Source organism: Talpa occidentalis, unplaced genomic scaffold (genome assembly GCF_014898055.3).
Source record: "Talpa occidentalis isolate TD23 unplaced genomic scaffold, MPIMG_talOcc4v2.1 talOcc4.17, whole genome shotgun sequence".
Lineage (NCBI taxonomy): Eukaryota > Metazoa > Chordata > Mammalia > Eulipotyphla > Talpidae > Talpa > Talpa occidentalis.
The window spans coordinates 36,969,716-36,986,350 of NW_023601754.1; the positions used below are offsets into that span (position 1 = coordinate 36,969,716).

The 16,635-nt window shown below is 55.0% G+C and overlaps 1 protein-coding gene across 5 annotated transcripts in view; it reads left to right on the top strand.

Moving 5' to 3' along the window:
- Positions 1–1,515: 1,515 nt before the first annotated feature.
- The window catches only part of KIFC3 (kinesin family member C3), a 29,988-nt gene continuing 14,868 nt past the window's right edge, over positions 1,516–16,635 (top strand). The window contains exons 1-4 of one of the 5 annotated variants that reach the window (XM_037516458.2): positions 1,516–1,769; positions 4,190–4,332; positions 8,710–8,845; positions 11,656–11,858. In XM_037516458.2, coding sequence (XP_037372355.2) covers positions 1,598–1,769; positions 4,190–4,332; positions 8,710–8,845; positions 11,656–11,858 — 654 coding nt within the window. In that variant the 5' untranslated portion in view covers positions 1,516–1,597. Of the gene's footprint in view, positions 1,770–4,189; positions 4,333–8,706; positions 8,846–11,655; positions 11,859–16,635 lie in introns of those variants that run through there. The other 4 variants (XM_037516459.2, XM_037516457.2, XM_037516460.2 and 1 more) reach the window with 4 other exon arrangements.

Here is a 16,635-nt window from a genome sequence, read left to right on the forward strand (position 1 = left end):
GGGCTTTCTTGCAGTTTGACCTCTGTGGCGGGGCTTACTGGGAGCTGACCATCCTCTCCTCACTTCCTGATAACTCTGAGGACTCTGCACTGCTTGGCATGCCTGCCACCCCTCTAGGGTTCCCTCCCCAGCCTCCCTCCCCACCAGGAGTGAGTGCTCCGGGTCACCTCTTGCCTTGCCCAACCTTTGGTGATTGCACCCTCACCTGTGGCACCAGTGACCTTTAGCCCTCTAGCTGAGTCCCCGCCTCCAGCACGCGCTCTCTCTTCCAAGCTTCAGTCCAAGCTTGTGCGCATTCATTCGGGACATTCACAGGCCATGGCAGAGTGATAGACTGGAGGTGGGTAGAGTGGGCAGGTGCTGCGGGGCTGTGAAGACAAATGTAGCCGTGAGTCCCACCCTGGGGAGCCAGAGTGTTGGGGAGGCGGGCTCTGTGCAAACAGATAAACCACAGAGAGCAGTCAGTGCTGTGAAAGTGGGGAGGCATGCGGAAGGCGGTCCACGGTCCAGGCAGCGTCATTTGGAAGTTCCTTGGGTGCCTCCAATCCCACTCTCTTTAAACTGAGAGCTTACTCCATTTTGCCTCTCTGAGCTGTAAATGGCATCACTGCCCATGTTTGGGGATACAGTTTGGTCCCCTTAGGTGCCCCGAAGGCTGCTCTGCACATAGTATGTGCTTGATAAATACTTGGGAAGTACGTGCTTGAAGTCTGTGCTGTTCATTTGCTCAGTTCACAAGGGACCCATGGGACTTTCCATCCAGACCAGCGTTCCCCCGCCACCTCCCTTCTCCCACACCACCTGGAGCTCCCTGCATCCTGTCTGAGCAGTGAGGGCTTCATGAAGTGCTTGCCTCCCTCCTGCCTGGGAGCTTTGAGGTCATGCCTCTCCTGATCAAAGAGGCCCCCTGGAAGGTGCCTGGCACAAAGCAGCACTTGATAAATAATTAGTAAATGGAGAATGAATGAATCCTTGTAGCCCAGCACCTAGCAGGGGGCCTTCCAAGTTGTAGGCACAGGGTGAAGGCTAGTTGAATACCCGAATGAGCTGACGCTGAAAGAATTTGCTCTATGGAAGCCTGGCCTGTCACTGACACAGTCTGAGCCCCTCCTTAGTGAAATGTTAATTTTCAGGGCTCCTGGCCAACAGCGCTGGGGCTGTGCCTGAGCCTCGGGGTTGGGCACTTGGGGGTGTGCAATCAGAAAATAAGATTGTCTTGGGGGAAAGGATCAGATAGAGACTCAGGCTTCCTCTTTGCGGGCTTGGCCAGTCATCCCGCTGCCTTCCCAGTGGCCGGGCTGAGAGGTGGGGTGTCCACCACGTGCTGCCCCTACCCGAGCACCTCCTGGCCCACCATGAGCCTCACTCTGGGGAAACACACATGGACAAATGATGCCAGGGTCTGAGTCACCGGGGAGCCCTGGGGTCTGGGGAGTGGGGTCTGCTGCTCTGGGTCCCAGGCCACCCCATTCCATAGACCATTCCAGAAGGGGGCCTGGGGTCTGCCCAGGGGTGCCGGTGAGCATTCTTCAATCTCGCCCCCCTTGTTCTCTCCTAGGCTGCCCGGCGCCCAGAGGAAGCCGCTGAGCCCCGGGCCATGGTCCCGTCTCGCAGGACGTGGAACTTGGGAGCCACGCCCTCGCTGCGCGGCCTGTGGAGAGTGGGCCGGGCCGGGGAGCCCGACCCGGGGATGGCTCGCCCCGCCCCAGCCCCAGCCGACCGGGCCGCCCGCCCATTCCCACACACCGGCCCGGGGAGGTTGAGAACTGGTGAGTCCGCATTTTTAAAATGCCTCTTTATTTCCCTTCCTTCCTCCAGATACCAGAGATGAGACCGGGGTTTCTCGCAAGTTCGTAGGCTCAGTCAGAGCTGTCAGGTAATTACAGGGTGCCCGGGCGCCCGCGGCGAGCGGGCGTGGAGTCAGGGCGTCAATCTCGCCGGCGCTCCCGCCTGGGTCGTCTGTAAAGAGAAGTCGTGGACGCCGAGTTAAACTTTAACGCGGTGGCTGGAGCGGGGGTGAGCGCTGCGGAGCGCCCCGGCACGCGCCCTGGCCCCTGCGTGCGCCCTGGCCCAGCGCCCGGCCGGGTCAGCGCGACCCCGCGGCCCTTGGCCGAGCGCACCCCCTGCTCTCGCTCCGGTGCCTGCCCGAGGCCGGTAAACAAGGTAGGTGAAGTGGCTGCCGGCTGCCGGCGCCCTGCGCAGCGCTGACACTTGATCCGCCGGGGCTGGCCGGGGGGTGGCCAGAGGAGTGGACGCAGGCTGCCCCGGAGCGTGGCCTCCCTCGTTTGGGTGCCATGCGCCTAGGGGTAGGTGCCTTCCAGGGCGGCTGCTATAGGGGCCCTCTGCAGGTGGGTGGTGAAGGAGCTTGCAGTCTGGGGTCCCCCCCTACTGTCCCCCTAGGGGAGCTGTCAACACCAGCTCTCCTTTCTGGGTCAGGTCCCCTGGTGACTCCAGCATCGAGGCTGCTCTGGTGCCCTCTGGGAGCTGAATGGCCCTGGGCTGGGGAGCTGCCGTTGACCCCATCACAAGCTCCACTAGGGCTGGTGGTCCTGAAGTGTGGGGAGAGAGGGGTCTCTAGGGAAGGTGACTTCAGGGGGTTGCTGAAGTCCCTCCTGACCTACAGGCTGGTTTAAATGACCAGCCTGTCTTCCTGCCATGGTGTCTAAGCCCCCATGGAGTCTGAGTACAGAAGGGGACACTGAGGCCCTGAGAGGACATAGGCAGACTTCTGTCTAGTCCCCTCCCACATTTGTGCATCACAAAGGTGAGGTCCTTTAAGGTCTCTGCAGGAGACAAGGCTAGGTATGATCCTGGGGGCCTCCCAGAAAAGCTTGGTCTTTGAGAGGTCAGATAGCCCCCGTTTTCTGGAAGAGTTCACTCCCAACCACAAATGTAATATGAATGAGTATTGCTTTTCAGGGGCGGTGGGCGGGAGGGGATAAGAACAAACAACCCCAAAACATGTTCTCTTGGAAAACTAAAAACCAAAAGAAACCACATAGGGGAGTATAAAAAAAAGAAAAGAAAAACCACCCATAAGCTTGTCACTGAACATTTTATATCTTTCTTGCCTCTGTACGTGTGTATGTGTGCGCTTGGTCTGTTAAATGTGTATTATAAGGATTATCTGACCATATAGGCTTTTATCCTTTTAAAATTTAAGTGCAGTCAAATGACATTCTCTGAAATGCTAAGCAGTGCCTGCCCCTAGATGGGGTTTCAGCCCATTTAGTTGCCCCAAGGCCCCTCTGCTATCCCCCACTAGCCCCCTAATCTTACTGCTGCCTTGAGGGGGAGTAGGTGAGCAGAGGATGCATTAATACGTGGGATCAGAATTCTGGCTCGTATAACCCTGGGCACGTTATTAACTCTCTGGGTCTCCAGTCCTCACCTATCAGGGCTGAGTGAGAAGCTGATGGCCATTGTGGTCTGCATTTGTGACCACTTCCTGTGTGCCTGGCCCTGTGAGCAGTTTATGTGTATTAGCCCCTTTAATCCTCACCACAGACGGTGAAGTAGGTTCTTCATCCCCATTTTATTGACAAGGAAACTTAAAATAAGAAGGGCTTTAAGCCTTGGCCCGTGGCTGGCATTTGGGATATTATTACGTCACCTGCAGTCTGCCCCTGTCAGGTGAGCCACTTTCCCACACTGTCCAGCCCACAGGCTGTGGAGGGGAATTTGAGGTGGGGTGGTTGGGGGGGTCATTGCCACATCAGCCCTCTCCCCCTTCTGGTGAGGGAGGCAGTGTGTTGGAGGCAGCGGGGAATAGTTTTGACTGGTTCTGATTGTGTTTCTGGAGACTGCTGGGTCAGGCCACTCCTGGGGTCTGTAGGAAGGCAGGGGAGAAATTGCCACCTAGAAGCAGCCTGGGCCATTGGGTGCTCCCCTGAGGGTTAGCACAGGCAGAGTGATGTGGGTTTTCTTCAGCTGCTGTCTGTAGAGGGTGCTCGTGAGCAGGCCCAAAAGCTGCTGTAGAAGTAGGGGAGCCCCCTTCCCCACCCCACAGGGTCTTGAGCACCCTTCCAAAGAGAATCTTGGGGCGGCTTTTGGTAAGAAAGGAGCGCAGCCTCTGGCTGGCACCAGGCTTCCCAGGCATGGGAGTCCCATCCAGGCCTGCCCGAGTCTGAAAGCTACGCTCAGCCAAAGCCTGTCAGAGGGTCTCACCATCTTCTCTGTCCTGGGGCAGCACGTGGAAAAGACACTCCAGCTGGCGGTGACGAGGACTCCGGTGCCCGAAGTGCAGCTCGCCCAGCCCTAGCTCAGTGCCGAGCCCTCAGCGTGGACTGGGCTGGCCCTGGGAGCCCCCACAGGCTCTACCTGACCGTGCAGGTAAGCACTGAAGCCTTCAGAAACAGGAGGGGTGGGGCTGGGCCGGGTGTGCCGTGGCCTCTGAGCCCCACCAGCTAGGTCCCGGGACTCCTTAGGGGAAGGAAGCACCTGGAGACCTGCCTCTCTGCTAAGCTCCTAGAGCAAATTGCTCCATCCGCCCCGCGAGCTCTCGTGGATGGAGCAATTTGCTTTATTAAGCTATCTCAGGGAAAATCTCCCAGGAGATGACAGAAGCGTTTCAGCCACTCCCTGGCTGAGGTGCTAAAGTGGGAAACGTGGAACCCTCACTGAGAAGCTGTTAGGAAAACAGGCAGGTTTTAGGGGAGCTGTTTGTTTATTCCTCTTGTGCATGACTCCATGGGATAATACTTTCGTGATTTAAATATGGCTTTCTTGTTTTCTGTGCGAATTCAAAGCTAGACAGAGGGCTTTGCCGAAACTTGGGTGCTTTGAAAGTCACCAAGTGACAATCAAAAGACAAACTATAACATTTTTGTATATTTGGTTGTAGAAAATAATATATGACAGCAGGAACAATAGCTCCTATTTCTCAAATGCTGACTTTGTACCAGCTACTGGGCATATGTTACATAACTCACATCGGTCCTCATAATCCTCATAACAATATCAAAACATAGTTATTGTTTTAGCTGTGTTTTATGGATGATGTAATAGAGACTCAGAGAGGTTAAGTAACTTGCTACTGGTCACACAGCAATCTGGGATCTTTACTAAAAATGACCAGTTTTATAACACAGAGTATAAAGAATTAACACCAGACAGAGATGCAATATCTAGAAATTAAATTCTTCCTGTATCTATGAGAAATCCACTATTAAAGAATTTGGTGCTTATCTTTCCTATGTAACTTTTTTTTTTTAAAGATTTATTTATTTATTTATACAAGCACTGGGTACAGTCAGAAGCGCGGGAGGGCGAGAGAATTCACCAGAGCCAGAGCGGGGAGCAGAGCAGGCAGAAGGACCGAAGTACACTGCTGAGGGGAGCAGCGGGCGGCAGGAGAGGTCTGCAAGCCATGTGGGACCCTCCTCCGGTGGCCAGGGAGCAGCCGGGGATCAAACCGGTGCTGCAGAGGCTGCGGGCAGCTTCGCAACCCAGCGCTCAACCGCTGCGCTGCCGGGGAGGCCCTCTTTTTTTTTTTTTTTTTTAAATAAAGATTTATTTATTTATTTATACAAGCACTGGGTACAGTCAGAGATACGGGAGGGTGAGAGAATTCACCAGAGCCAGAGCGGAGAGTAGAACAGGCAGACTGATGAAATACACTGCTGAGGGGAGCAGCGGGCGGCAGGAGAGGTCCGCACGCCATGTGGGACCCTCTCCCTGCGGCCGGGGATCGAACCGGCACCACAGAAGCTGCGGGCAGCTTTGCAACCCAGCGCTCAACCGCTGCACCACCGGGCAGGCCCCTATGTAACTTCTTAATTACATCCATGCAATGTTTACTTATGCCCACTATTTTGTGCTCTTTCCCTCAATAGTAAATCTTGATGATTTCTCCTTGCATGTCAGTATTTAGAGAACTACTGCATTCTTTTAAACTGCTGCATAATAGTCTACTTCAGGATTTACCGTAAATTATCTAGCCAAACCTCTGTATTATTTCTGATTGCAGTGAATTCTTTAAACAAATATCTGTGCATTCATGCAGCTGTAGTTTTGAGTTACTGCAGGCCAGCACAGGTTTGACGCTTTTAATTTGAATTTTGATAAAAGAAAATAAAGCCAAGAGCTTTAACAATAATAGGTATACCTCCTGTATGCCTGGGAGAGACTTAGCATAACTGAGTAACTCCTACACTCTGAAATGAACGCATTTGTTAGTAGATATTTATGAGGTGCTTACCTTGCCCAGGGCTGTGCTAGGTCCTGGCACCCAGGGAAGAAGAGAAATAGACCAGACAACCCAGCAAAAATACCAGATCACAAATATGTGAATGTAAATTGTGCAGGGGCCATGGACACAGTGGCAGAGGACGAAGAACTAGCTATCTGGGGGTGCTCACGCCAAGGCCCTTCACCCCCTGAGAAAGATTGTGCAGGGAAGGGACCACCTTGAGGAGACAGGTATGCGTGGAGGGCAGAATGGGGTGTAGAAAACATGTACCCTTTGAGGGTATTCTCCCTCTTGGGAAGGAAAGTCCTGGGCCCATGTGGTACTTGGCTGCAAGCCTTAATCTGAACCTGGACCCAGTGTCTGATGGGGCAGTCTTGGGCTTTGAGGTTCTTCTTGCTCCTTCTGCTATGGTTCATGTGAAAACTGATCCAAACATTCCTTCTTCCATCTGTGAGGTCTGAAGTCGGTGCAGGAACAGTTAAGGGAACCGGAGTCCATTTCTCCTGACCCGAGTCATTGGCAGTTAAATCGGGAGGTGGTCAGAAACTGGCTGCTTTCACTTGGGCGGTGGCTGTGCTCTTGACTTTTGATTATGGGCTGTGGGGTTGTGGTTACAGCTGAATCCTGGGGTCAGCAGATCTGCTGCAAGGATCTCCGAGAAGCTCCTGCCAGCAGCTAGTCTCCACAGCCATGTCCTGCGGGGCCCCTTGTAGCTCCATGATGTTGACAGGCTCTTGGCAGCCCAGCTTGTGGGGCCAAAATGGGGACCCACAGTGCGGTGACCCAGTAGGCTTCATGACACCCCCTTCCCCCGAGCTCTTCAGCAGCTAAAACCTGAGGCTATCCCTACAGAGACGCTGCAGAAATTCCCAACTCCCAGGGGCCTAGCTGCCCTTCCTGTGGCTTGGCCAATGGGCCAGAAATAGTGTAACCTTTGCTCTGGTCTGGCAAATGGAAACTTCCAGCTGCCACTGTGGCCGCTACCACCGACAAGCCTGCTTGTGATGGTGTGGCGGCGGGTTGAAGGGCAGGGACAAAATTAAGTTGGCGGGAAAATTCCTAAATTCAGAGATGTGCTCACCACAGTCTCTTCTTGGGTAGAAGTGGGGTCAGCAGTGGAGGGGAGTGGATTATGCACTAGCCAGCCTGCTGATAATGCTTTTCTCTCCTTTACAAATCTGTGGGTTTTTTTTTTTTTTATTATAAAAGTTTGTTTTAAAAAAAGGAAGAGTACAGAAATAATATAACACCACTGGCTACCTGACAGGGAGATGTCTCTCACTTTCTACACAAGCTGCTGGAGGGGGTGGTTATTATTGTTTCTATTTTAAGAAGGAGGAAAATGAAGCTTCGGGAAGGGAAGTGACTTGCCCACCAGCTCACAGCTCACATGAGGGAGAGCCTGGCCTTTCTGGCTTGACTTTGGAAGATAAAAAAAGGCAAAAAGTGGCACTTGTCTCTTTGCTTTACTACTGCGAGCTCAGGGACACACAGAGACACCGATTAGCCCTCTTCCTAGAGAACTTCTGTTGATGTTGAAAGGCAAAATGGAACACTGCAGATATTTACAAGGTTCACCGTGCCAGCACCAAAAAGGTCCAGGATGAAATGAAACATGTTCCTCTCCCTTCTTTGCACACTCTCGGTTAAGTCTCTTTTCACTCCTTAAAAGGTTTAAGTAATGCCCTATTTTTCTCTTAGCCATCACACCATCCCGACCTCCCAGGCAGAACCGCTGTCTATAAATTTCTGCTGATTTTTTGCCGATGCAGAAATTGTTATTTCTATTCTCAAACAGGATTGCACGTACCTGCTGTTCTGCTAGCCTGAGAGGTCTTTTTGTTTGAGCTGCAGGTGAATTTCTCTGGATAAAACTCTGCCTCTCCCCTTCCCCTGCCCCCTTCCCTGCCTGCCCACTGGCTTCCCCTACCTCGGCCTTCTTTGCCTCAGTTGGTCCTCCACCAGGAGACAGGGGCCCATGGTCCCTGTGTAACCATGTGGCTTGGGGGAGCCCACGGCCTTCCTCTGCTCAGCCGGCCCCGCATGTGTCATCTTGGTAGTGTGATGACAAGGCTGGGAAGGGAGGCACAGATGACATCATGGGGGAGTTGCCCTAAGATTGCCCTGTGCTCTGTGGGGCTGGACAGCCCTGTGACTGGTGGGGCTGTGGGCCTGAAGTGAGCGGGCATGACTCATGCTCCAAAGAGCCCGCAGGGATGGCTGAGTGAGCTTGTCCGTCTGAGGTTTCTGAGGGCCTGAGAGTGTTCTCCACTGGTGCAGAGGGCTGGCTGCTGCTGGTGGCCAGAACGCACTGCCACTGTCTCTCTGTGAGATCTGGACACAAGTTCTTCTGGAATCTGGGCCTTAATGTCACCACCCACCTACCCACCCAGTGGAGGACAGGCCTGCTGGGCCCCGGGTCCTCACCAGCTCCAGGTATGCGACATCCTCAGGCCGGAGGGTGCCCCCTTCCTGGCAGTCCCCTTCACGTGAGGATTCTGGTTGTGTCTTGGCAGCAGGCCCTGCAGGACAAGGGGTACGAGAACAAGAGTCAGGGGAAGAAGGAAGAGAAGCTCCTGAAGAGGCAGGCGCCGGCCCCCAGGCGGGACCGGGTGGCCCGGGAAGCTGGTGGCGCCATGAATGTTGAGAAAACAGGTAAAGGAGGGCTGCCCGCCAATCTGGAACAGTCCTGGCTGAAGCAGGAGCTGGAGGGGAGGCTTGCGGTGTCTACGTGGTCCTCCCTATGAGGCGGCCAGCTGAGCCCAGCCTGAGATGGAACTCAGAGACCCCAGAGACACCCTCTTCCCAGGGCCACTGGGGCCCCACCAAGTGATAAAGAGGCTCTTTGGCCCCTGTGGGCTGGGGTTGAAATTCTCCTCTTTTTGTCTTTTCCTCAGTCCCTATCAAAAGCAGGTGAGGGCGGCAGCCTCAAAGACGCCACCGCACGCAGGCCGAGCCTCTCCTCTCGAGTCTCTGTGTCTGTGGGGGCCAGAACAGGGCTTCGCTCTGATGCCTTCATACCAGGGAAAGTGGAGGTGGTCTCTCCACTCTTCTCTGTCAAGGCTGACTAATTCTAGAAGATTCCACAGGCTCCCTTTGTGGGGTCTCCCTGTGGGAAGCCTGAACCCAGAGGTAACTGGGACAGAACATCCTCAAATAGCCCCGCAATATGTGGGGGAAAGAAAACCAGAGTCAGTTTTCTCTCTAGAGTTCATCTGTGGGCCTGAACTTGTCCTGTGGTTGGCAGGAGCCGCTCCCTTGCCTGAGGCTATGTCTGGGCCCGCAGGTCTTAGGGTCTGGCCCACAACATGTAAGCAGATAGGCTTTGGGAGGGAGCATCATCCAGTCAAGCAGGAGAACATTCCTTCTGCAAGTTTGCTGAGAAGAGAAAGAAAGTCAAGAGCGAGGACAGCACCAGGCCCCTGTCTCCCTGAGACCAAGTGTCCACAGGGTCAGTGCCTAGGCAGGGCCTCCGAGGCTTGCCCCCAAAGCTGACCTAAGAGCATGCAGCCCCCTTGGCACAAGGTCCCTCACCCCCAGCGCCTCTTTGGTCTCCCCTCTCCGCTGGCGTTCTGGAGCTTCTCCAAGGCCTTTTCTACCCCAGCAAGCACCCTCTAGCCCCATGTGCTCCCAGGCATTGTGCTGAGGAGGGAGGAACCCCAAGGCGTGGGACCCAGGGCACCTCAGAACCTTCGGTAATATGAGCAGTGTCCCAAGGAAGAGAGCTTCTCCCCGTCTCATTTTAGCCCACGGCCAGACAGGTGACATGCTCCTGCGAGTCCCTGCTGGGTTCCAGGCTGCTCTTCTGAGACGCGGGGATCCCCTGCCACATGGCTCTTGAATGGGAGCCCCAGCTCCTGGATGTGGGATGCAGAGTACGCCCTACCAATCAGGGCCACCCCCAGAGGGCTGAGGACTGGAGGGTCACGTGCTGCCCGTGGCAGCCCTGGTGCAGGCCTGGAAACTTCCATCTGACCTCACTCTAGATCAAGAGCAAAAGCTCAGCCACCCGTGTGGCATGCAGGCTGTGGCAGGTGCAAGGCCCAGGGCCACGCGGTTCACTAGCTAGTGGCAGCTCCTGCTAGGCCTTCGGAGAGTCTGGAGCTGAATGAAGGTGCCCCAAGGAGTGGAAGGACACCAGTGGGCTTGGGGTGTGCTTGGCCTGCTGTCTCGAGAGTGCAAATTGGAGCATCTCACTGTCTCCCTTTCTGGGGACGGTGCTGACAGTTGCCCTGCCCAGAAGTTTCCCTAGGTTTCTTGCAGTCTCAGAGACTGGCTGCCTCCCAGTGCGTGGAAGCTGCCAGCTGGGTGTGTGACTTCAGGCACAGGTGGCTTTCTTCACAGCATAGGGGAGCCCCCCAGTCCGGTCTGCACGGGGCTGGCATTCCATGTGGGGGAACCCAGACGCCCTGGAGCCTCAAGAGAGCGTGATGACTAGCAGCTCGCAGATGCCTTGCTGCAGGCTTCCTTTCAGACACCTGGCTCTGCCTCTCAGGGCCTTGGGCCAGAACCAGATTGGGCGGCCTGAAGGGAGGAGGCAAACCCCTCTCCCCGGTACCCTCTCCTCCACCCCACTTCTGCCTCACCCTCACCAGCTCATCCTCCGAGACCACATCCATTCCTGGTGCCCTCCAAGCAGTTAGAACAAGCCTCCCGGCCCCTTTAGTAAGTCACAGGCCTTGAGTCTGTGTCTTTGTCCATCTGTCCACCTGTCTACCTGTCTGTCTCTCTCCTGCTCCGGGTGACAGGACAGTGGAAGCCATGGGAGGAGGAGGACTCAGCCTGAGGCTCTGCCCACCCCGGTATTTATCACTCCTCATCTGTGCTCTCTGCCTGCTCAGTCCTGCCTGGCGCAGGTCCCCTGGGGGCCTGGCTGTGCCCCCTGTGCTGCGTCTGTGTCCATGTCCTGGTCTGTCTGTCCCTTGCACAAGCACCCCCTCCCCTTGTTCCCTCTCCTTGTGCAGGTGATCTCTCCCTGCAGAGGGCGGGGGCAGGCTGGGGAGCCCCATCCTCTCTTCTGTACTCTTGAGAGGGTTTGGGTTTTAAAGATATCCTGTTCCCCCAAGAATAGCATTTTCTGGGAGTAGAACTCAGGCTCCTGGGCTGCTGCTGGAAGGCCTATCTGTCTCAGCTGCCGTTCTCTGCAGGCCGGCCGTGGAGAGGGTACTGCCCATCATACCCAGAACGCATGGTTTAAGGGAGGATTCAGCAAAAGTGGCATTCCTAAGCCCTGATCTGGGCAATGCTGCCCCCTAGAAGCTGCCCACTGTAGAGGCTTCCTCCGAGGCAGGCCCCGCAGGTCCCCAGCTAACCCAGGCTGCTGCTCCCCCCAGCCCTCACCCGGTCCCCCCCACCTGCTTGCATCCCTTTCCCTCCTCGATGTCTACCCTGCCTCGACGGCATCCCTGTCCCCCACCAGGGTGGGGCCTCTGCTGCCCTCTGATCGGCCGCTACTTTGCTCATAGGTGGGCGGCTCTTTGGCAGCGGGAGGTGCTCGAGCCTGTCGGGGCCGCCACGTGCGGCCCCCGTGGTGCATAGGATGGTGGAGGCCATGTCCCAGCTGCAGGAAGAGAAAGCCCGGCTGCAGGAGGAGCTGGCAGCCCTCCGGGAGAGGCTAGCCCTCCGAGACAGTGACCAGCAAGCCACATCCACCCAGCTGCAGAACCAGGTACCTGGGGAGGCCGGGATGGGCAGACACCACTGCCCACGGTGGAGCAGGTTGGAGGACGTCGTCCAGGGCACCTGGTACCCACCAGGCCACAGGCATAGTGTACAGACAGGATCCTCTCTTGGCTCAGGGATGCACAAGAGGGCAAGATGGCAAGAATCAGAGGCCCGGGCCTCCCGCCTGGTCATCCTTGCACTTCACTCCCCACGGTGACCAGGCATCAGGACCCACCTCTCCAGAAGGGATGCACCAGGTGTGCAGGCATGAGACCTGGAAGATACAGGGGTGCTGCCCTGAGGCCAGTGCTGAGTGCATCCCATCTTCATCTGTGCCCGGGACCGGGCAGCCTGAGTGGACAGAACTTGCATAGCCTCCTCCTGCTCCCCATACACAGAATACTGGCAGGGAAGGAGAGGCTGGTATAAATGTGCCGGGAGGGGGAGCACTCACTCCTGGGGAGCCAGGAAGCCCTGGGTTTATGTGGGTGAGCTTTGTGCATGTCTCAGCTAGCCAGGAAGATATTTAGGCAGTGAACCCTCTACGGGGGTTTGACCACTGGCCTTGCTCCTGGTGCATGGTTGCTTCATTCTCCTTCCCTACCTCCACCCCCAAGTCAGCCCTGAGGCCCCTTTCCTGGGACTCAGCCCCCTACACCCATGTCAGGGTCTGTCTCATGACTGACCCTCCCCACTTTCCAGGGTCTCAGCTCTGGGAGCCATGTCAGCCCTATCGGGGATCCGGTCCCTGAGCTCTGGGTTGTCTGCAGAAAGCCTTGCCTTCAGGAGAGGCCAAGTTATTCCTCTGTCCCAAGAGCCGGTTGCTCTGTCAGTCAAAGAGATGCCCCAGCCGTGTGGACCTGCTCCCTGTACCGTGACTGTTCACTTCCAGGAGCAGAAAATTTTTTCCATGCACCTTCAAGCGCACCGTTCCCAGCCTGCACATGTGTTCTTAAGAACCACACGTCCTGACCACCTGCCTTTGGCTAAGTTGGGTGTGTCTCCTGGCATCCCCTGTGTCTCTGTCTTACACGCTGACTTCATTGTTTATTGTCTTCCGGCCAGCTTGTCTGATTAATGGGGGTTCCCCTGTCACCTGCTGCGGTGCCTCCCTGTCTTCTGCCCTCAGATGTTTGCTGAGTGCCTGGCACATAGCTGAGAGCTGGGGATGCCCACGTGGGCAGGCACACCCTGGCCTGTGCAGCCTGCAGTCTGGGAGGACAGGCATTTGTTGTGTGCACACATGTAAAGTTGGAAGAGCGTTGAGGTCGTCATGCACCCAAGGCCTGAGGGCTGGTACCAGGGGACTTATTCCAGGAGGTAGGGTCTCTTGGGGAGGTCAGGCAGAGCCTCCCCAAGAAAATAGTGCTGGAGCTGAGGTCTGGCCCAAAGCAGAGGAGGTGTCTTCTAAGCTGAGGAATAATCCGTGCAAAGGGACTGTGGCAGGAGGAACAAGATGAGTCTAAGAGAGGAACCAAGGCAGGGGAAGCAGGAACATGGCACCAGGCGGCACTGCCCTGGAGGACTGTGGGTTGGCCCAGAGCCCATTCTGCAGGATACACGTGTGGTCTGCTGCAAGAGCTCAGCAGCAGCTCTGCCTTCCCTGAACACACCATTTTGGGCTGTCCAGGCATTTCCCTTTTCAAACAAGTTGTGTTTTCTTAAAAAGCTTTCCTGAGCTCATCCATCTCAATTTTATTACGATATAATTTACCCGCCATAAAACTCACCTCTGTCAGGTAAGCAGTTTAATGGCCTTAAGTATATTAAGATGGTGGTATAACCATCACCACTCTCTAATTTCAGAACATTTTCATCCCCCTGAAAAGACCTATTAGTCACCTCCCTGCAGCCCCCGGGACCACAGATCTGCATGCTGTACCGATCTGCCTTTTCTGAACACTTCATACCAATAGAATCATAATAAAATGTGGCCCTTTGTGACTTTAAACAAGTCTTTAAAAACATTTCCCCCTCTACTAGCAAAATCTACTTTTTTTTTTAAAGATTTATTTACTTATACAAGAGCTGGGGTACAGGTCAGAGGTGCAGGAGGGTGAGAGGATTCACCAGAGACAGTGGGGAGCAGAACAGGCAGACGGACTGAAGACACTGCTGAGGGGAGCAGCAGGCGAGACAGGAGAGGTCTGTTTCACCATGTGGGTTGCTTCCTGGCTGGCCAGGAATTGAACCCGCGCTGCAGAGGCTGCAGACAGTTCCACTGCGCTGCGCTCAACTGCTGCACCACTGGGGAGGCCCTGCAAAATCTGCTTTTGTAAGAGGAGAGGTTGAAGGTGAGCATCTCAGTGTTTTTGGTGTCTGAGCCCCAGCTCTGCAGAGACCCCCAAGTCCCTGCTCCTCTACATGCTTTGGAGAATTCAGAATGGCCCCTGGTATTTGCTCACTCTTTGCCTTTGAACTTTCTGACAATTTTTCCCCCAAAATTTCTTAGGGGATGCCCCTGAAGCTCCAGGTCTCGGGGCCACTCTCCAGAGGGTCAGACCTTGTGGCCAACCTCGGGGGCCTGGAGCTGGGTTCCAGTCCTGGCTTTGACACCGCTCGTCAGCCGTGTGACCTTGGGCTAGTCAATCACCAGACCCAAACTCGGGTTCCTCCTCTGTGAGATGTGATGGCACCGTGATAACAGTGCCTGATGAGACAAGCCAGTGTTGTTGGCGTTGCCACCTCCGCCATCAAGGTTACCAGGGAGGGCTTGAGATTTGGAATCACGCGATGAGGCTTGTGTTCCCAGCTGTGCGGCTGCCTGGCTGTGCAGCTGCAGGAAGTCCTCTATGAGCCTTCATTTCCTCATCTCTAATCCCAGGCTGCTAAGTGATGCTTCCCGGTTATTCGGCAGATAGATTTTGAGATCGGGCAGAAACGTGGACGGTAAGCTGTAAAGGGCTGTGCCTGGACAGGTGTGGCTGGTCTGGTTGACTTTCCTGGCTTTCTGAGTGTGGCTTCTTTGAGAAAGTCCACGTGGGGTACACTCCACCTCATGCCCCACCTTGTCCAGACTTGCCCTCTGAACGTGGCTGCTTCTCCATGTTGCTGTTCCTGAAGGGCAGGGTAGCCTAGTGGTTAGTGAGAGCCCTGTGGGGGTCACTCAGCCCACGTTCCCGTCTGAGGTCCACGACTTTGTGGCCAGGGGACCTGGGGCAAGTTGCTAAACCTAGGCCTAGTCTTGCAACCTCAGTTTTTCTTTCTGCAAAATGGGGGTACTGATTGCACCCACTCATGGGATTCATGAATTAATTTTTTCCAGCAACATTTGGTAGTTTTCAGGGTGTGGGTGCAGCTTGTTTTTTTGTGCTGTGCTTTATTACACTCTGCAGATATTGCAGTTTTTACAAATGGAGGGGTGGTGGCCACCCTGCCTGGAGCAAGTCTGTATGAGGGCCATTTTTCCAAAGCACGTGCTCACTTCCTGTCTCTGTGTCACAGTTAATTAAGGCATGTACAATTATTTTTATACCTAATGCTCTTGTTCCTCATAGACCACAGTAGAGTGCGGACATAACTTTTTTTTTTAAGATTTATTTATTTATTTATACAAGAACCAGGGTACAGGCCAGATGCGCGGGAGGGTGAGAGGATTCACCAGAGACAGAGTGGGGAACAGAACAGGCAGACTGACGAAATACACCGCTGAGGGGAGCAGCGGGCAAGACAGGAGAGGTCTGCCATGCCATGTGGGACCCTCGCCGGCTGTCAGGGATTGTACAGGCGCTGCAGAGGCTGCAGGCTGTGGCCCAGCTTCACAGTGTGGCGCTCGACCACCTGCGCCACCAGGGGAGGCCCGTGGATATAACTTTTGTATACCCGGGGAGACCAGAAAATTGGTGCAACTTGCTTTATGGTGATACTTGTTTTATTGCGAGATTCATCTTAGTGCGGGGGTCTGGAACTGAACCCACAACAGCTCTGAGCTGTGCCTGTACAGCTTTTTGCCTCCCTGGTGAAGTTTATTCCTCAGTATTTTATTCTTTCTAACGTGACTGTAAATGGAATTGAATTGTTTTCTGAATCCCTGTCTGGGTTGTTCATTGCTCGTGCGTGGAAACAACTGGATTAGACCCTCGGCAGTCAGGACGGAGAGTCCCTGTTCTCAAAGTGTGTCTCAGTGGCTGAGGACTTGAGTGTGAAAACTTGGCAGAGGAGGCAGGACAAGGTGGATGGGTTCAGGCGGTCAGTGGTCTCGTAGACAGGAGGAGACAGAGGGGGTGCTCCCCAGGGGTGTCCCTCTGGTCTCCAACCTGTTTTCCTTAAGGCCTCAGGATCCCAGGTCTTCTTGCCTTCCCAGCTCAGCAGAGTATCAGCCATGCTCCTGGGAGAGACCCCTCTTTTCCTCAGGAGACAGCCAGTTATGGGCCGGTGTGGTGGGAGGTAGGCAGGTAATCAGCAGGTTGTCTGCGTTGATAAGAGCAAACAGCTGAGAAAACAGATCTGAGAGGGCAGCCCCACCCTCTGCTGAACTGCTGAGCCAAGGAAATGGGGGTTTGTGTCAGATCAGCAGACTGGCCCCAGCTCCCTCTCCCTGCTCCCCCAAGCAGAGGCAGGCCTGAGGCCCCTCTCCACTAGGTCCGTGTCTCAATTTCTCCGACTGACGAGGAGCCTGGGTATGGGGAGGGGGTGGGGTTGACATCTGTGCGGACCTGTGGGCCTTCACAGCAGCCTGTCAGGAACCTCTTCTCCTTTGGCCTGGCTCTTTGTGCCCCTTACCTGTCACCTCAAGTGTTTATTGAGTATCTACTATGTGCTGGTAGGCCACCTGCTGGGGC